This window comes from Neophocaena asiaeorientalis, unplaced genomic scaffold (assembly GCF_003031525.2).
Source record: "Neophocaena asiaeorientalis asiaeorientalis breed wild unplaced genomic scaffold, Neophocaena_asiaeorientalis_V1.1 scaffold317, whole genome shotgun sequence".
Classification (NCBI taxonomy): domain Eukaryota; kingdom Metazoa; phylum Chordata; class Mammalia; order Artiodactyla; family Phocoenidae; genus Neophocaena; species Neophocaena asiaeorientalis.
The window spans coordinates 4,433,720-4,455,561 of record NW_020173114.1 but is presented as its reverse complement, the minus strand read 5'-3'; the positions used below and the strand labels follow the sequence as shown (position 1 = coordinate 4,455,561).

The window sequence follows — 21,842 nt, the reverse complement described above, 5'->3', positions numbered from 1 at the left end:
CATAAAGCTTCTTGGCAATCCTAGTAAGATAGGGAACAGCAAAGTTTTTCTGCAAAGGGCCAGATAGTAAACGTCAATATAAATATATTAGGCTTTTCAGGTCCCTGTTGCATATTCTTGTTTTTTTGTTGTAGTTGTTGTTTTATACAAAAAGAAGCCACTGACCGGCTTTGGGTTGGGTCATAGTTTGCCAACCTCCACTCTAAGATAAGGTAGAAAAAGCAACAATATGCCTCCCTCCCAGATATCTAATATATACTTATAGAAACTAATATTTACTGAATGCTTCCGATGTGCCACAGAACCATGCTAAGTGCTTTATGTACATTATCGGATTCAATCCTCACAGCCATCCTATGCTACAATTACTATCATTATTTCTTTTACAGATAAAGAATTTGAGACTTGGAGAGATTAAGTAACTTCTCAATAATTATTAAATGGTACAATCAGAATCTAAACCCAGAAAGACTGACTTCTGAATTACTAAACTGTATACTTCTGAAAAAGTTTTCAGCTGATGGACTCAAGAATATATAGCTAATTAGTCATGTGGCACAGACTAGGACATTGATCTCCTGACTCAGTGCTGATTTACTAAATATTCAGAGAAATCTACATTTTAAAGGGAGATTTGACAGCATTTTAACCCCATGAATGAATGTCTGATGTTACAATATCAGGCGCTGAAAAAAAAAAGGTATTCTGGAAGGGATATAGGATCTTAAGTGCTACAAAGCTAAAATTAGGAATCACTGCCCTGCTTTTTCAATAAAGCAGCAAAAAAGAATCTTTTTTTTTTTTTTCGGTACGCCGGGCTCTCCCGTTGCGGAGCACAGGCTCCGGACGTGCAGGCTCAGTGGCCATTTTTTAAAAAAAGCAGAAAAAAAGAATTTTTTTTTTTTTTTTTTTGCGGTACGCGGGCCTCTCCCGTTGCGGAGCACAGGCTCCGGACGTGCAGGCTCAGTGGTCATGGCTCACGGGCCCAGCTGCTCCGCGGCATGTGAGATCCTCCCAGACCGGGCACAAACCCGTGTCCCCTGCATCGGCAGGCGGGCTCTCAACCACTGCGCCACCAGAGAAGCCCAAGAGAATCTTAATTATGGAATACTGAAGTGCAACAAATAAATTAGTTTAAAAATATAGCAGATTCAATTTCACTCAGAAAACATTAGAATAATAATTAACACTATGAAATGGGAGATCAGCAGTGGAGTGGATAAGGTAGGTACTTAGAGGTAGGCTAAAGATGACAGGAGGAAATAAAAATAGAGAGAAATGCCTAATATACAGATGGTATTCATCTGGTGATTGACAGCAATTCAGGAAAGAACGTAATGTTACAGAGATCCACAACAGGATTGTAGTACTCCAGGACGCAATACTCAGAAAAGTAGTAACATAATTAACAAATGGGATCCATGAACTCTAATGGGTCCTTTTATTATAACCTCTCTTCCGCCAAATAAAAAGAGCTCTCTTTGTTTCTCCTTTGAGAAGAAGTATTGGAGATAAGCAAGGACAAAGATGTGGGAAGGGTGGAGAAGTTATGCTTTGGAGAGGGAAAGGCCTGTGTAGAGACAGAACAGTGTAGTAAATGTGACTTTCCTGGAGGTCCACTGCTATCCCTTTCCTCCTTGGATTGGGGGGAAATGCAAGTGATTCAAATCACCTTTCTCTCCTTGTCGCACGTAAGTAAAGGACATACAGACTGTTGCTACCATCTACACAAAATCTCGTATCAAAGGCCTATTACCTGGATGATGATAGCAAACACTTATATGGTACTTACAATGCTAGGCACTGTTCAAAGTACTTAAATGCTTTTAGTAATTTAATACTCATAATAACCCTATAAGATGAGTATTATTATAATCTCCATCATTGATGAGGATGCTGAAACACAGAATGGTTAAATGACTTCTCCAAATTCATACAGCTAAAGATGGTAGAGCTGGAATTCAAACCCAGGCAGACAGGCTCCATATGTAGTTCACATACTCTTAACTACTCAGTTATAAATGATTTCTTTGGCTTAGTTGTAGCACCACAAGCAAGTGATTGTCATCAGATTGTCCTGCAGCACATAAAGGGCTCCAGGTATTGGGCTGCAGATCAAGGGAAAGGCTGGACAGAGCAACTAGCAACTGGAGACATAATCTTGGAAGAACTGGGATACCAGGGATGTTTTTGAAGAAGGAGCTTGAGCATAAGAGAAAGACAGTGACTCAATAAAAGAAACTATCTCTTTACCATACCAGTTTGGACATTAAACTAGCAAACTAAACTGTTCTAAAATTTGAGACCTAAATTGAATGTAATTCTGCCCATAAATCCAGGTCTTTGTGAGTACTTGCATTGATCATTAAATATATGAGTACATATAATTAAAGCAGTCATTTTACAAACGGATTTTTAGCCATACCACTAGGATAAATGCTGACATTGATTATCTAGAACAAGAAATAATTCAGAAAGTTCTGTTGCTGGGCTTTAGATTATATTACATGATACAAGCATACATCGGAGATATTGAGGGTTCAGTTCCAGACCACCACAATAAAGCAAGTCACACTAATCTTTTGGTTTCCTAGTGCATATAAAAGTCACATTTACATTATACTGTAGTCTAACAAGTGTGCAACAGCATTATGTATATACCTTAATTTAAAAATATTTTATTGCTAAAAAACGTTACCCATCATCTGAACCTTCAGTGAGTTGTAGTAGTAACATCAAAGATCACTGACCACAGAACACCATAACAATTATTATAATAATGAAAAAGTCTGCAATATTGTGAGAACTACTAAACTCACAGACACAGAGACATGAAGTGAGCCAATGCTTTTGGGAAAAAAATGGTGCTGACAGACTTGCTCAATGCAGAATTGCCACAAACTTACAATTTGTAAAAAACGCAATTATCTGTGAAGTGCCATAAAGGAAAACGAGGTATGCCTGTGTTTTCTGAACTACTGACATAATATTCTTTGAACTGAATAATAAAGTAAATATGTACAAACAAAGAGATGTTTAAGTTTGGAATAGGAAGGTAATCTTGGGATTTAGAATTTGCCATTTTAACTCACATAAGGGCACTAACAACAAAGCAAGAAAACTTAAGCCAGATCTTCCTGAAACACATTCTCAGGAAATTGCCCTTCTAGTTAACATAAATTTATTTTTTATTGCTAGGTGAACAAAATAAGCCAGAAATATGGGCAAGAGCTGTCCTAAAATACAAACCTAATATTCTAGATCCAGCTCTTAAACAGTCCACTGTCAGGCAGTACACAGGGAAAAGCCAAATACAGACACTGTTTGAGGACATACTGCAAATCATCACTGCGTCCTGCTTTCCCTGTATGACAACAATAGCCTTAGGGCTCCATAGGTAGAATTTTGCTAGGATGCCCATATGGTTTCGAGAAAAATCTGGCACAAAATAAAATCAAAGTAAATTAATTCTAAAAATAAAATTGTGCTGTCCCCCTAGCCCAACCAAAAAGAAAGGCGTGCGTGTGCACACACACACCACTTGGGAATTTGTATATCCCCAAATATGAGAAATACATATCCATGATATGGAAAATATATGAATAAATCTGTATCACACTCTGTATTTTACTATACATAATGCAGATTTCATAAAAAATAGGAAAATGTGTATATATATTTACAAAACATATGTTCCCAGAAAGAAAAGTTCAAATTCTGAATGGTAGTCTAATGGAAACTGGCAATCCTAGAGTTTAGCAATGTACTACAGTCAGTTAACTGGCAAAACCAGTATGATTTCTGAGAGTACAAACATCACTACTATTTGGCTTGGTGGACTTCTGTAATCTAAACTCACTGCTAATTTCATTAAGGGCTGTGTACCCTTGAACCTACAAGACTGCTTCTTGCATCTGCAAAAATAGTCTGGTTCTTCCTCTTCTGCAGCACCAGAATAACTTAACATTCTATTTTGAAACACAAAGAGATAGGGAGGAGAACTCTGGGTTCCTCAGCTTTCTGGTTCCAATTCTAGTCTGTTATGAGGCCAGCTGTACCTCTTTCCCTTGAGTTCCAAGAAAAAAACCTGTATTTTTATTAACATCTTTTCTTTCTTTAAGCAGATTTTAGTTACTTACCAAAAAAAGAGTCTAACCAAAACAGGCAGCAGGCTTTAATTTAAACTCTAAAAGCCTGGAATGTCTAAGCAACCCAACTCTACAGCAGAAAAATGATTTTTAAAAAGTACACTGAAATATTAAACCTCCTAATCCATGCTATTCAGGAGAATCGGCTATTTTGAATCAAAGACTTTGAGCCAGAATGAATTCAGAGAAAATACATGTCATTCATGTAGAAATAATCATTTTCAATAGCATAATGCCTGTGAAATTAAAAATTGCATTTAATTACATTTTCTGTGACAGTGGCTTTCAAACCTATTTTAGGCAACAGTATATTTTCTTCTAATAAAATCTTCGGTTCATGCCCAATGCACAGCACAGATCTTCTCTAGCTGAGCATGTGCACGTGTCTGGGTAGGGTCACCTGTGCATGTGTGAATGTGCAGATAGAAAATCCTGCCTAATGTCCAAACTCCTCCCCTGTCAGAGACCTCCTGAGGCATCACCATGGAACCCCTGTACCCTGTGTGAATCAGCTTGAAAACCACCGTGCTAGAAAAAGACAGCTACCCTTTTACACTTTACTGTCACAACCAAGACACCAAATTAATCACATGCCTATTTACCTGTGAGCTTTAAAACTTTTTCCATCAACATAAATATCAATATCTGGGCAACACTGTTTCACATAAAGCTTCAATAAATCTTCTCCTAATTCAGATGCAGGTTCCAAGTCATAAATATCTTTAAAAGAGAAAAACAAGACGAAAAAAATAGTTTCTTTAATAGTATATATATTCCAACATTTTGTATTCTAATACTAGCAAAATGTTTTTCCACAGTTATCTCAATTAGCTACTGAAAGAGAGTAACAGTGACTGAAACATTTAAGTGGTAAATTCAAAGTAAAATGAAACTTTAAAATCATCTATCCTTTCTGCTCTGAAATATATATTTCTATTTAAATATAGATACAGATTTAAACATAGGTAATACTGTTACAAAATTATATACCAAAACTGAAGCCACTTCATGAACATCTGACTTAGAAAGTTAGAAAATTTTCCAATTTGATATTCTTTTTCACCACTTAATTTTTTCCTGTTCCTGTTCATGGATTTATGGCTAGGATAATCTGTGAACCAACAGAATTTCAACTAAAATCAATGGGATTTATAGGACACTTACTATGAGTTTAGTACTATACATAGTATGGAGAGGTATAGAAAATAAATACTTTAAGAACTATCTCTACTTCAAAAGATTCACACTTTAGGCAGTGGGAAGTGAAATACAAAACATGTACATATATAAAAAAAGAAAAACACTAAATTGTATACTATAGCTTTGTCAGTTCAGAAATTTTTGTTAGTACACTTGGTGAGGATGGATCACCAGGAACATATTCCCACTAACCAATTTACAAATGTATACATTTATAAACCAGAATGCCAATACTGACTCTACTATCAAAAGAAATCCAGAATCCAACCACTACTCAGTATCTCCACTGCTACCACTGTAAACAGATAAGTTAGGGGGTCCCTGGAGAAAGAGAACCATGAATGGCTTTCTTGACATAAGAGAACCCATTTTGGCCTAAGCCATTTTGTGATCTAGGCCTAGCTGCAATGCTTGCCCTTGAACAGGTCTCAGTAATTAATGATCTTAAGGGAGGGGATGCAGAGACAAGGGCCGAGCAGCCAAGAAACAATGGTGCAGCCTTGGAGCAGGAACAATATCTTTTGAGCCCCTTATAGAACTAAAACTCCCAATAAATGGAAGATGAAGCAATCCTCATTCCAGAGAGAAGGTCATGGTTTGATAGCCTCGAGAACCAGAGAAGCTTATATGGAGACCACCTGAAGTCAGATTAAAGGAGTGCAGGCCCTGCACACACCCTAATCTTATGAGCAACCTCACCCTTGAACCGTTGCTATAAAACTCTCATCAAATCTTCCCAGGTTGGGACACACAGTTTTTGAGGGGCAGGAGCCCGCTGTGTCCCCCTTTGCCTGGCAAAGCAATAAAGCTATTCTTTTCTACTTCACCTAAAACTCTGTCTCCAAGATTTGATTCGGCACTGGTGCACAGAGGCCAAGTTTTTGGCATCACCATCCCAGTTCAAAACAATATGGTTCTCGCCATTTTTTTTAGAGTAAAAGCCAAAGTCTTACAATGGCTTATCAAGCCCCACGTCTGGCTCCTCACTACCTCTTTAATCTCATTGTCTACTGTTTTGCTTATTTCCATACTGAACTCTCTCTCATTCCTCCAAATGGCAAGTTATGTTCCCATGTTAGGATATTTCTACTGCCATTTCTTTTGCCTTGAACACTCATCTCCCAGATATCCACTTGGCTAACTTCCTTACTGGATTCAAATCTTTCTTTAAACATCACCTTTTAATCAAGGCTGACTCTGACCACCCATTTAAAATTGCAACTCCCATCACTAGCACTCCCAATCCTCCTTCCTCTGTCCTATTTTTTCTATGGCATGTCACCTTCTAACTTCTTTACTACATTATTGTCTATCTCCACCCCCACCGTACCTTCTCTAACTGGAATCTAAGCTCCAAAAGAGCTGGAAGTCCACTTTAGTCACTGAAGTATCCCTTAGACCTAGAATAGTCCTAACACATAGATCCTCAATAAATATTTGTTGAATAAATTAATGTATCAAATACTACATAAAAAGATTTTTGAAGAAAAAACATAAAACTCCAACCAGAATAAAGCAGGGGAAGGAGGCAGATCCTACCACTTGCAGATATTCCTATAGAAGACTTAAAGCACATAAATTAGTGGGAGATGTTGAAGGAATAGTCTTCATTTCAATGATTCAAAGATCAGAGTATAATTTTTGACCCAAAGGGAAAATCTAGAAACTTTTCAAAAGAAAACCAAGCTAATTTGATAGATGATGACCTATCTCAACTCCCAATTATGTACTCAAATAGCCTCCTGAACTTGATACATCACAGTGGGGTATAATAAAAATATATATTTGGTCTTTCTCCCCCATTCCTGGCACAGAGCTTAAAACTCTTGAAATTTCCTAAATTATAGGAATGTCTTACTTGAGTTTATACTAATAAGGTGATTCAGGGTAGTGTTCCTAAATAGCTTCAGGATGGGGCCTGGTCACCAGAAAGGACAAATATGTGATTAAAGAGTGGGAACTATCAGTGTTCCCCCCCATATCCAGGGAGGGAAAGGGGGCTATAGATTGAATTATAAAAATTCTTGAATAAGATTCAGGGAGCTACTGGGTTGGTGAACACACTGACTTGTTGGAAATATAACAGGGAAGAACCAAATCTGACTACATATTGGATGTTTCTTTGACTTTAACCCTTGCTTCCCACTGCCTTTGTTCACTAAAAGGATACTGTCTATACATAATGGCCTGCCTCAGGGAACCCTGCCCCTCTGCCTGAATGTTAAACCAAAGTGCCTTTGTTCAGGGAAACATCCGGACCCTGTCCACCGGGTGGATGGCTGCAAGAAAGAAGAAATTAACACATCCCCTCCCTGAGGCTGGCCATCCCAGGGGATATTTGCAAAACTTATGGCCTTTTTACTTTACTTCCTCATCTCCTCCCCGTCTCTGTGCTATAAAAGAAACTGGCATCCAAACCCCGATAAGATGGTTATTTTGAGACTTTAGTATGCCATCTTCCCGGTCTGCCAGCTTTCCAAATAAAGTCATATTCCTTGCCTCAACACCTCGTCTCTGATTTATTGGCCTGTCATGCGGCGAGCCGAGTGAGCTTGGACTTGGTAACAGAAAGATGGCACACCCTGAGAGGGCATGGAATTTATTCTGTACACTGTCCTTGCCCACCCACCCCATACCTCACCCTATGCATCTTTTCCATTTCGCTGTTCCTAAATTATATCTTTTATGATAAACACATAAACATAAGAGAAATGTCTTCCTGAGTTCTGTGAGTCATTCTGGCAAATTATTGAACCTTGGAGGAGGATGGTCATGGGAACTCCTGAATTTGTAGTCACTGGGCACAAGCCTGGGTAGTAAAAAGTGCCAGAATATGTCACCCCAAAACATGCTACTTTGGCATGAGGATTATTTTGAGCTAAAGGTACTTGAGAAGGAGCAGATGCAGGAAAAGCTATTTACATCCCCCTAACTACCTAAAAATAAAAGTACAAATTTTCCCTTTTGTAAAGGAAATTTCCATTTGTAAAGATATCTCCTTACTATTCTCATCACTTGACTCTTATTTGCATAACAAGACAATCCTTATTCACCATACATTTTCTCCCCTCATCTTCCCATAACTTGCCTCCACCACCTAGTAGCCCAAAAGTCCTTTCTTTCATTTAGCCTAAAATGATATATAAGCCTCAATCATCCGGCCACCTTCTTGAATCTCCTTTCTTTGTGAAACTCCCGGTACAAAAGAAAGTAATGAAAAACATTTTTCCCCCTTGTGTTAATCTGTCTTACTTCAGTTAAATTTGTAGGCCAGTCACAGAACCTAAGAGGGTAGAAGGAACTCTTTTCTCCCCTACAGTAGCCTAAGCACTCCACTTGTGTTGAAGTGGGGGTAATATTGTAGGACTAAGTCCTTAACCTGTGGGGTCTGTGCTAACTCTGGATAGTTAACTGTCAGAATTGAACTGTTGCATGCCCATTTGGTGCTAGGAGAATTGGTTGGTATGTGGAAAAAACCACACACATTTGGTGTCAGAAGTGGTACCCAGAAAAACAAAAACAAAAACACAATCACAGAAACCCAAAACTGTTCCACAACCTGAAGTCATCATTCCACTCTACCTTAAATTTGCTCTGTTCATACTCCTTAAGCCTGCAAAATAGTACCACCTAAACTCCTTAAAATAGCTTATGAGTAAGGTGACCACATCTTTTGGTTTGCCTGGGGCAGTCCAATTAATGCCTCTTGCCCCAGAATAATTATCAACAGCAATAATAATTTTTCATCTTTCACTCTCAAAAGAATCCTAGTTTGGCATAGACTATAAAGTCATCCTTCATAGAAGGCTTTCATTATCTGGCTTTTGCTTATATATCCAGGTTCATCCCTTACTTTGACCATTCCTGTCCCCTACTCTACCCTACACCCACAACAAACCATTTCTGGTTTTCCAAATTTGCTATGTGCCTGGTTCTCTTTGCCTCCAGCCATGTTGTTTCCTTTGCCTGGAACACTTCTCCCCTAAACTCTTTATGCCTGGTTAACTTCTGCTTTTTCCTTCAGGATTCAATTCAGATATCACTCCCTCCATGTAGCTTTCCCTGAAGGCCTAAGCCTAGGTTACATGTGCCCTATCTGTGTCCTTATCACACTTGGTACGTAACTTACCTGACTGTACCTCCTACTAAACTGCAAAATAGGAACACTATCTGTTTTGTTCACTATCAAATCTTCAAAACTAGCACAAAGTTGATACTCAATGTAATGATTAGAATAGCATTTCAGGAATAAACAGCAAGTGCAAAAGAACAGAAGTGGCAAAATATACTTCCTTAGGAGGAAATGCCAAGTAAGTCAGTAAGAATAGAGCTCAGGGGGTATGAGGGGTTGTGAAGACAGGAGGCAGCAGTGTTCTAGGCAGGAGTCAGTTCCCAACATCCCCTTGCACCACGGGAAAGAAGCTGGGATTTATATTAAGGCTGTGTGAGACTACTGCAGGATTTTAATAAGGGAAGTGCCATGACCACACTTGCAATTGATGGCCGTTGTTCTGTACAATAGAGATGGAGGGTGGCACAACGAGAGGCCTGGTGACCAGCTGGGGTTCAAATTCTCAAGGAAAATAGCAAATTCCTGAAATAAAGAAATGGCAGGAGGATAAAGAAGAGAAGTATTTAAGAATATTTAGGAGACAAATCAACAGACATGATCATGAATCGAATGAAGGGTAAGAAGTAACTGAGGAGAAAGATGGTAATATAATTCACACTGATACAGCATTTAAGAAAAGAGCAGGTTGAGAAAGCGGATGATTAGGTCAGTTTGACACAAGTTAAATTTTGAGATATTTAAGGTATATTTAGACAGATATGTCTAGTCAGTGGTTAGATACAAAGTTAAAAAAAAAAAAAACTGGAGAATACCAATTATTTAAGGGGCAGAAAGAGGAAGTTCCAGTGAAGGAGACTGAGGAGTGACCAAGAGGGAAGGAAAGGAAAAAGTCTCATTATGCCCAAATTGTTCCCTAATATGTCAATTGTGTTGGATCAAACTCATGTTTTGAAAACAAGTGTTATAGTAGAATTGGATGTATTTGAAAGTATCTGTTAACTAAAGAGTTTTATTACTGGTGTTTAGTGCAACAACAGTAAAAACAAACTGATTTAAGCTTAGTTAGATTTCTTTTATGTATGTTCACCGTATCTCATTATGGTGAATGAATGAATACATGCATGTATGCCTGTTCTAGGCTTGAGGTAGATCTATTCATATTTTTTAATTATCTCATTTAGTCTCAGTCCTAAGAAGTAAGTGGTTACAGACTGATTTTACAGATGAGGACTCTAAGACTCAGAGAGTGTAAGGGACTTTCCCAAGGCCACATAGTTAGAGCAGTTGGCAGAGCTGGTATTTGATACCCATTTTTCCTGCCTATAGTCTAGAGCTCTGCATGGTCCCACAGCAGCCTATTAAAGTGGCCAAACAAGTTTTGAGTATAAGTGAATAGAGCTCATTTACCCCTCAACCCCTTGCCTTCATCTACTTTCTCCATCACTCCATGGAAACCTCCGTGTTGACTGGTTTACAAGACACTTGCTTGTCCACATCTTACACTTGCTTGTCCACATCTTATTAACTCCTTTGCAGTATTGCATACTGTCAATGCCACCCTCCTTGAAACTTCCTTTGTCTTCTCTGACACTGTGCTCTTGATTTTTCCCTCTTAGGTGCAAGCTAATCCATGAGAAACACTAGGTCAATGCAAAGAACTGCACCAAGCTGAACTCAGCCCTGTAAGAATACACAAAACATACACAAACACCTAAAACATATACCAGATACCTCAGTTCACCCACACCTACCCATTTCTGGTGTTACAAACTTCTTTCTGATTTCAGATAGCAACTTCTGGGAGACCATTTTCTACGAATATTTTTGTGCTTCTGTATGGTCTGGCCTTTCTGAGCAGAGCACTGACAAATTTGGATAAAGGATGGTTAAACAACAAACATGTCTTAGAAGTCAGAGATAATGTGATGCTCCAGAAAGATTCAGACTACCCTCCCCTCAAAACCATTTCCTTATACTCTAGGGTACGGAAGCTACCTTATCCTAACCAGAGAAGATTTATTTACCTTCCAAAGTAAAGGTGTCTCTCTCTCTGCAGAGGAGGATGGGCAGATCTGCCAGCAGCCTATAAAAGTCTCATAATGTTGGTGTTCCCCTCCTATGGTGCAATCCCACTGCACGTGCAGGACAGGTAACATCAGGTCCTCACCACGTAGCCTCGTGGGGACTGCGGGTTGGGAAGTGGTGCTGAGATGCTCTGTAAGTAACAGTCTGTTCTCTGATCCAGGGGTCTCGAGTTTCCTGTTAGAATATCTACTATATATATATCTATATCCTTGACAACCTCATTCCACCAATTCACAATAATTCACAAGCTGCAACGCTTCTGACACCCACTTATACAAACAAACTAGAGGTGTTTTTCAAGGTCAAATGCCACATTTATTGTAGTACTTACGCATTTCTGAACCATTTAACATGGGTAAAACTATGCTAACCATTTTTATTAGGTTCCTATCTTTTAAAAATGTGCCACGACAAAAGTTTCAGTGATTTTGTGTCATGAGAAAATGTATTGGTGATTTTTGTGTTGCATGGTGTTTTTTAAGGAATGCATATATTGTGTTATAACAGAATTGATTCTATAGTCTGCTAAAGCTTTTATTGGTGTAGATTAGAATAAGGATGACAATATATGGAGGCTTAAAAGGAGAATTATGAATTATGAGTGTATTTTTTAATAATAACCCCATCTCTAATTACTTAGGAAAACTGGGAGTTGACCATATTATTATTTCCATTTACCCATAATTTACTTTCATTTATTTTTATTATATTGACTTTCATTTACTTTTATTTCATTTACTTATAAAAAGTGATCAGTAGAGCTGACTTGTGAAGTACATTTTTCTCTAATTGTATCAGAATATAATTACTTTCATGGCTATAAAATTTTATAAAAATCCATAAAAAATACCTCACCAGTGGAAATTAAATTGTCCTCTTTGTTGTTATCTTCTGGAATGTCCTCTTTATTGTTATCTTCTGGAATTTCATGCTTCATAAAAGAATGATCAGATGACCTTTTACCTACAGATGACCTTCCATCATTGTCAGTACACTTTCCAACACTAAAGTCACATTTCTTTTGTGGTGCTCCACTCTCCACTATCTTTTTCCTGAGAATTTCCTCTTCATAGTTTTTTATGTTTCTGTTTGATGAGTATACAATCCTAAAAGACAAAATGTAAAATAAACGTCAGTGATTCTTAAAAGCTAGTTTTCCAGCATGCTGCTTTCATAGATAACGGCTATATAGTTTTAAAACCTTTCTAATCTGGACTAACTAGAGGAAGATCAATCTAAAATAACAGAAAGTTTGAAAAGTAATCTATAAAAATTTTAAATGTTAAAAAGGGATATATAATGCCAACAAATTATATAACCTAAATGAAAGGGACAATTCCTAGGAAGGATACACACTAACCAAACTTGATTTAAGAAGAAACAGGGTATCTGAATAGACAAATAACAAGTAAAGAGATTGAATTAGTAATCAAAAACTTCTCACAAAGAAAAATGCAGGACCAGGTGGCTTCACTGTTGAACTCTACCAAATTTAAAGAAGAATTAATGCCAATCCTTCACAAACTTTTCCAAAAGATATAAGACGGAACACTTCCCAATTCATTATGTGAAGCCAGTATTATCCTGACACAAAAGCAGACAAAGACATCACAAGAAGAGAAAACTACAGACCAACATTCCTTACTAATATAGAGAAAAAAATCTTCAACAAAATCATAGCAAAGTGAATCCAGCAACCTGTAAAAAGAATTATACATCATGACCAACTGGGCTTTATTTCAGGAATTCAAGGGCAGTTAAACAGATGAAAATCAATATTATATACCATATGCTATAGCCTGAATGTTTGTGTCCCCTAAAATCATATGTTGAAAGCCAATTCCCAATGTGATGATATTAGTAGGTGGGGTCTTTGGCAGATGATTAGGTGGAGTCCTCATGAATGGGATTAGTGCCCTTATTAAAAGCAGCTCCAAAGAGATCCCTCACCTTCTTCCACCATGTGAGGGAACAATGAGAAGTCAGCAGTCTGCAACCTAAAATAGGGCCTTCTCCAGAACCCTACCATGCTGGCACTCTGATCTTGGATTTCCAGCATCCAGAACTATGAGAAATAGATTTCTGTGGTTTATAAGTCACCCAGTCTGCAGTGTCTTGTTATAGCAGCCCAAATGGACTAAGACACCATATCAATAGGACAAAAACTACATGATCATCTTAGTTGATGCAAAAAAAAAAAAAAAAAGCATTTGACAAAATCCAACACCCTATCATAATAAAACACTCAGCAAACCAACAATACAGTAGAGGGAAACATCCTCAACCTGATAAAGAAGATCTATGAAAAACTCACAGCTAACATCAGACTTAACGGTAAAAGACTGAAAGCTTTCTTCCTAAGATCAGTAAGGATGTCTGTCTGCTCTTACCACTTCTATTCAACATTTAACTGGAGATTCTAGCCAGGGCAATTAAGCAAGAAAAAGAAATAAGCTGGATTGGAAAGGAATAAGTAAAGCTATCTTCATTTACAAATGGCAAACGTGTATAGAAAATCCTTGGAAATTCACCCAAAAACTATTTGTTAAACAAGTTCTGCAAGGTTGCAAAGTACAAGATCCATATGCAAAAATCACTAGCAATGAACAATCCAAAATGAAATTAGAAAATAATTCAATTTACAACAGCATCAAGAAAATAAAATACTTAGGAATGTATTTCACAAAAAGTGTAAGACATATCCTGAAAGCTACAAAACAATGCTGAAAGCAATTAAATAAACGGAAACACATTCCAGATGATTTAATATTGTAAAAATGGCAGTACTCTCTGAATTAATCTGCAGATTCAGTGCAACAGCTACCAAAATTGAGCTAGTTTTCTGCAGAAATTGACAAGCCAACCCTCAAAGTCAAATAGAAATGCCAGAATAGCCAAAACAATCTTTACACAGAACCAAGTTGTAAGATTCACACTTTCTGAATTCTAAGCTTCCTACAAAGTTATAGCCATCAATACTGTGTGGTACTGGTATAACGATAGACATATAGATCAGTGGAATAGAACTGAGTGTCTAGAACATAGATTTATAGGCAACTGATTTTCAACAGGGGTGTTGTGATATTGTGATTTATAATATGAACTATATATTTGGTCTTTGTCCACTATTCCCAGCACGTAGCTTCTAAAACCCTTCTAATTTCCTATGTAAAAACCACAGAACATCTTTTATTATAGTACTTAAGTTTTGTTCCCAGGTCCTGAAATAGCTCCAGAAGGATAAAGGTGAAATGAATGTCTTTTGTTATTCATAGCAAGCCCCTTTCAACCACACCAGAGTTTACATTAGTGAAGTTGGTGACTTTTTGAAAGCTCCTAAAAATAGGGGCTGGTTGCCTGGAGAACCAACCAAGTGCTTTGAAGGTTGGAACTTTCAGCTCTCCCCTCCACCTCTGGAGAGGGGAGAGGTTGAATTAATCACCAACAGTCAATGATTTAAACAATCATGCCTATGTAATGAAGCCTGCATGAAAACCCTAAAGGATGGGTTTCAGTGAGCCTCTGGGTTGGTGGACACATGGAGGTGCTGGGAGAGTAGTGAACCCAGAGAGGGCTTGGAAGCTCCTTCCCACATCCCTTGCCCTATGCATCACTTCTATCTGGCTGTTCCTGAATTTTTTCCTTTTATAATAAACCAGTAATATGGTAAGTAAAAAGTTTTCCTAAGTCCTGTGAGCTGCTCTAGCAGATTAATTGAACCTGAGGAAGGGGTCATAGGAATCTACATTTATAGCCAGTTGATCAGAAGCACAGGAAACAACCTGAGGCACAGGTAACAATCTCCAGGTAAATAGTGTCAGAACTGAGTTAAATCTGTAGGACACCCAGCTGGCATCTGGAGAACCTCAGAATTGCTTGGTGTGGGGAAAAACTCCTGCGAATTTGGTGACCACAAGTGTTAGAAGTAAAGTACTCAATGAACAGAGTATTAAGAGTAAAGGAGACACACAGGAGGGTGTTTTTCCTTTACAGGTATTCAGACAATCCAATGGGAAAAGAAAAGTCTCTTCAAAAACCAGTGCTGGGGGGGCTTCTCTGGTGGCGCAGTGGTTGAGAGTCCGCCTGCCGATGCGGGGGACACGGGTTCGTGCCTCGGTCTGGGAGGATCCCACGTTCTGCGGAGCGGCTAAGTCCGTGAACCATGGCCGCTGGGCCTGCACGTCCGGAGCCTGTGCTCCGCAACGGGAGAGGCCACAGCAGTGAGAGGCCCGCGTACTGCAAAAAAACAAAAAAACAAAAGAGTGCTGGGGGGCTTCCCTGGTGGCACAGTGCTTGAGAGTCCACCTGCCGATGCAGGGGACATGGGTTTGTGCCCCGGTCCGGGAAGATGCCACATGCCGCGGAGCGGCTGGGCCCGTGAGCCATGGCTGCTGAGCCTGCGCGTCCGGAGCCTGTGCTCCGCAACGGGAGAGGCCGTAACAGTGAGAGGCCCGCGTACCGCAAAAAACAAAACAACAAAAACAAAACAAAACAGTGCTGGGCCTCTCACCTTCTGAGACGGCCCACACTCTTGTCTGTGGAGTGTGTTCCTCCCAGGGCCACTCTCGCCTTTTGAGACAGACCACATTCTGTATATGGAATGTATCTGTGTATCTCTCTAAATAAATCCACTTCTTACCCATCTAAAAAAAAAAAAAAATGGTACTGGGACAACTAGATATCCAAATGTGAAAGAACAATGTTGGACCCTAGCCTCACACTATATACAGAAATTAACTCAAAATAGGTCAAAGCTCTAAATGTAAGAACTAAAAAGGTAGACACAGGATAAGTAATTGTGACCTTGGATTAGGCAATGGTTTCTTAGATATGACACTAAAAGCACAAGTTATAGAAGAAAAAATAAAATGGAAGTCATAGAGATTAAAAACTTTTGTGTTTTCAAGGATACCATCAAGAAAGTTAAAAGACGACCCACAAAATGGGAGAAATGTTTGCAAATCATATATCTGATAAGAGACTCATATCTAGAATACATAAAGAATTTCCAGAGGCTTCCCTGGTGGCGCAGTGGTTGAGAATCTGCCTGCCAATGCAGGGGACACGGGTTCGAGCCCTGGTTTGGGAAGATCCCACATACCGCAGAGAAACTAAGTCGGTGCGCCACAACTACTGAGCCTGCGCGTCTGTAGCCTGTGCTCCGCAACGAGAGGCCGCAACAGTGAGAGGGCCACGCACCGCGTTGAAGAGTGGCCCCCGCTTGCTGCAACTAGAGAAAGCCCTCGCACAGAAACAAAGACCCAACACACCCAAAAGTAAATAAATAAATTTATTTAAAAAAAAAAAAATTTACAAAACTCAATAGTGTAAAGACAAATAACCCTATTTCAAACTGGGTAAAGAATGCGAACAGATAGTTCTCCGAAGAAGATATACAAACAACCAATATGCACATGAAAAGATATTCGACATCACTGTCCATCAGAAGAATGCAAATCAAAACCACAATGAGTTACTGCTTCACACCCACTAGGGTACCTATAATCAAAAAGACATAATAACAAGTGTTGTCAAGAACACAGAGAAACTGGAATCCTCATACATGCTGGTAGGAATGTAAAATGGTGTAGCCAGTTTGGAAGAGTCTGGCAGTTCCTCAAAACGTTTAACATATGACCCAGCAATTCGACTCCTAGGTACATAACACAAGAGAATTGAAAGCATATGTTCACACAAAAACTTGTACATGAATGTTTGTAGTAGAATTATTTATAACTGCCAGAAGGTCAGAACAACTGAAATGTATATCAACTGATGAATGCATAAACACAATTTATATCCATATGTACAGAAAAGAGTTAACACAGGTGGGACTGCTATCTTTTGAAAGACTTGATTGTAAGAGCTGTCCGTGGCTGGTATCTGGGAACATTATTTCAACAGTGTTCCTAGCATTCTCTAAATGACAAGGGTGGCTCAGCTGTTGTTAGCTTGTGCATTGTTTATACAAATAATATGGTTTAAGGTGAACACATGCTTTCCTTCTAGGAGTCTGGAATACGGGTACACATCAGGCAGGAGACCAACTCCCGGTAAAAACTCTGGGCATTGAACCTGTAATGAGCCCCCCTGGTTGGCAACATTACAGAGTTGCTGTCATAACTCATTGTAGGAAAATTAAACAAGGCCTGTGTGGCTCCACTGGGAGAGGACCCTTGGAAGCTTGTGTCCTGTTTCCCGTGGATTTCACCCCCATGTACCTTTTCCCTTTGTTTCCTTTGTAATAAATCAGAGGCTAGAGTATAACTATATGCTGAGTCTTATGAGTCCTCCTAGTAAATCATCAAACCTGGGAATGGTCTTGGCAACCCTTGATCCATCACACAATGAAATATTCAGCCATAAAAAGGAACGAAGTATTGATAAACAACACAACATGGATGAACCTTGAAAACATCACACCCAGTTTAAAAACCCACACATAAAAGGCCATATACTATAAAAATCCATTTACATGAAATGCCCAGAATAGGCAAAACCATAATGATAGAAAGCAGATTATTGGTTGCCAGGAAGTGGGGGGAGGAGAGAGTGGAAAGTGACTGCTAATGGGTATGGCAATTGCAATTACCAAGAATTAAGTTATTAGAGAAACTGACAATAGTCGATTTCTTTGAGGAATGAAGAGGACTGACCTGGAGGGGTCTATGGATGACTGACCAGTGGTGCAGATTGGTAAGATGAGATTCAAAGATAGGGGGTTTAGGAAGAAGGGAGGGAGAAAGGTCTAGAGGCAGTAATGAAGTTCACAAGTGTTTTAAAATGTACCTGGGGGGAGTTCCCTGGTGGCCTACTGGTTAGGATTCTGGGCTTTCACTGCTGTGGCCTAGGTTCAATCCCTGGTTGGGGTACTAAGATCCTGCAAGCCATGTGGCAACAACAAAAAAGCTACCTGGGAATTTAGGTTTATTCAGGTATGGTGAGGCCAACTGATCAGGAGATGATTACCAGTGAATAGATAGTTTACAACTTACAGTTCACAAGAGGAACGGGGAATACCATGCCAGGTAGGGCCACATGGGGATGCAACAGGGTCTATTTAGAGACAAAACAGGGAGGGCAAAGCATAGGCAAAAGTGGTTTTTGTGGGAAGGAATGGGTGGCAAGGTAAGCAGCTGAGCAAGTTTAGGATTAAATAGTTTGGGGGAGAGGGGGCTCTGGGCTATAAAGGTGGTCTTTAGTTGTCTGGTACCTGGCTCTGGGATGATTAGGGAAGAAGAGTGTTGCCTTCTAGAGTATAAGAAACAGACAGAAGAGGTGGGTGTAGGAATGGATTCAGGATTACTTGGTTTGCATATCAAAGGCATGCTCAGGGAATTAGCTAACTCTGGAAGGGGCAGTCTCTCCCCAGTTAGTGAGGCCCCAGATGACAAGTTACATATATATATAGTTAATATTACAAGACACCTATTCCACCCACTTCAGCCCTACTAGTGTAAGGGATGTGGGAGAGAAAATAGCCACCACCTGAGAAAGCTGTAGGGGAAGCGGAATCTTTTATACTGTGCTGCTGTTCTATGTGTTTACTTGATTGACATTTTATACTAGCATTTCCCAGTTATTGATGTTAAATTGAAAATTTAAAGGTCTTCCCTTTTTTCCTTCCTTTACACACACACGTGCACACACACAAACATGCACACACAACTGTAATGTGGTAAGTCTTAGGAAATCAAAGATTTTTATTGAATTTTAATCATGAGGTCATAAAGCAGGAACTACTTTCCAGTGCCAATCATTTGAGCCATATCTGAAGACACGGTACATAAAAAATTTCTTCGAAGACTGTACTTACTACGCTAACTTAAGTGCATAGCAAAGGACCCTACAATAAGTAGCAATATGGCAGAATACTTCAGAATCTTTATTGGTTATTTAAAGAGAAGGATGGGTGTTGAAGATACTTATAAGGACTGCATTTCATACAATAAAAATTTTTAAATCTATGTTATCAGAATTTTTACTAAAAAATGTTATCTCAATACTCCACATTATAATCCTCTCCTTATGCTTTATATTAACACAGAGAAATTTCAATACAATCTGCCTTTTAAAAAAGGGGGAGGTATATCACAAGCACTTTCTATACGCAAGACACTGATGAGATACCACTGGGAATGCTCACATCGATGAGATGATCTAATCTCAAGGAGCTTACATAACCACAGACATATTTCACTAACCTAACACAAAACAGAATGTGATTAAGTGCTTAAAACAGAGGATTGTGAAGTGCTAGGAAGCACAAAGCCGTTTACTCCAACGTCCTTGTTCTAAATATGAGAAAATTAAGGCTCAAAGAAATCATAAAACAAGGTAATGCACAGCCAGAAGGCATATCTCTGTCTTGTTGCCAAGTCCAGTGCTTCCTCCACTCTACCATAGTGTCTCTCATTCAATCTTTTTTTCTAATACTTTTAAAGACAACAAATAAAGGATAACATTAATGTAATTCCTCTTTCTCTAATATATAAAAATTTGACTTTTCCCAAGCATCTTTTTCTAAACATACACTCAATAGCTGGAGAAATGTATAATATCAACGGGCTACTACTATGAATAATACTTATAATGTATTCAGTATTTACTATATCTCAGGTCACTGTGCTAAGTGCTTCATAAGCATCTAATTTAACCCTCACAACAATGCTATGAGGTATGTCCATTTTTCAGGTGAGGAAACTAATGTAAGTGATCAGTCCAAGTTCACTCAGTTAGAAATGGTAGACCTGGCTTGACCACAGAGCCTACTCGACAACAAAGCCACTATACCACCTACTAGAAAAACAAAAGTGTGTATTTTAAAATTGATGGTTGGAACTCAGTGATGAACCTATTATGATCTATACTGGAAAATGATAATGATTTTCTAAATTGCGCTTAAAGTATTTGTTTAAATTATAGTATGTCATACTGTTCTTACAAACAGAGGAAGCCAAGGTTACCCACTTTTCTGTTTATGCTTATTGGAGCTTCATATAAGAAACTCTGAAATAATAAAAACAGATCATTCAAGCAACTGTCAGAGCATAAAATGAAGAAAAATACACCAAATCACACACATATACTTAAAGTTTAATTATCCAAAAAGAATTTTCAACATTAAAGTCAACATGATTTTGATTATAGGCAAAAAGTATGTCAGCAAATAACTAAAAGACTAGCATCTAAAAAATACCTAGGATTCAGGACATAAAAACACAAAAATCCAACTCTGATTTCTCATAAAAGTTAAAATGATAATTGGCACTGGCATTAAGGACAGACATACAGACCGATGGAAAAGAATTTAGAGACCGGAAATAAACCCTAATGTTTATGTGTGTATTAGTCAGCTTGGGCTGCCACAACAAAAATCATAGACTGGTGGCTTAAACAACAGAATTTTATTTCTTACAGTTCTGGAGGCTGGACGTCAAGATCAGATGCCATCATGGTGGGGTTCTGGTGGGAACTCTCTTCGTGGCTTGCAGTCAGTCACCTTCTCACTGTACCCTCACATGGCAGAGAAAGAGAGAGAACGAGCTCTCTGGTGTCTCTTCTTATAAGGGCACTATTCCTATCATGAGGTCCCATCTAAAGCTAATTTACTTCCCAAAGGCACAATCTCCAAAGAGCATCACATTAGGAAGTAACGCTTCAACATACGAATTTTCAAGGGAAACAATTCAGTCCATAGCAATGGGCAACTGATTTTCAACAAGGCTGTACAGACAATCCAATGGAGAAGGAATAGTCTCTCCAAAAATAGTACTGGGACAACTAGATATTCACACACAAAAGAATAAAGTTGGTCCCCTTCCTTACATTATACAACAAAACTAACTCAAAACGGATCACAGACCTAAACGTAAGAGTTAAAAGCATAAACCCAAAAAATTCACAGAAGAAAGTATAAGAATAACTCTGTGACCCTAGAATAGGCAATGGTTTCTTATCTACAATAGCAGGAGTACAAGTGACAAAAGAAAATTAGATAAACTAGGCTACATTAAAAAATCTAAAACTTTTGTGTTATAAATGACACCATCAAGAAACTGAAGACAACCCACTGATTGGGAGAAAACGTTTGCAGATCATATGTGTGATAAGAGCCTAATATCCAGAATACATAAAGATCTCCTATAACTCAATGATATAAAGACAAATAATCCAATTGAAAAATGGACAAAGGATGTGAATAGACAGTTCTCTAAAGCAGATATATTTCTCCTCTCTCAGGATCAATCTCAAGCAGAAATTAGCCTCTCCTAATACTAAGCCTCAAAGACTCTAATACTAATACTTAGCCTCTACTAACACTAATTACTAAGATA

At 38.6% G+C, this 21,842-nt stretch overlaps 1 protein-coding gene across 1 annotated transcript in view; it reads right to left on the bottom strand.

Moving 5' to 3' along the window:
• LOC112398842 (BTB/POZ domain-containing protein 8) overlaps positions 1–21,842 on the bottom strand; it is a 60,530-nt gene that overhangs the window by 34,393 nt on the left and 4,295 nt on the right. The window contains exons 4-5 of the mRNA XM_024743597.1: positions 12,361–12,611; positions 4,751–4,868 (exon numbers count right to left, since the gene is read on the bottom strand). Of these exons, the coding sequence (XP_024599365.1) occupies positions 4,751–4,868; positions 12,361–12,611 (369 nt within the window). The remainder of the gene's footprint in view (positions 1–4,750; positions 4,869–12,360; positions 12,612–21,842) is intronic.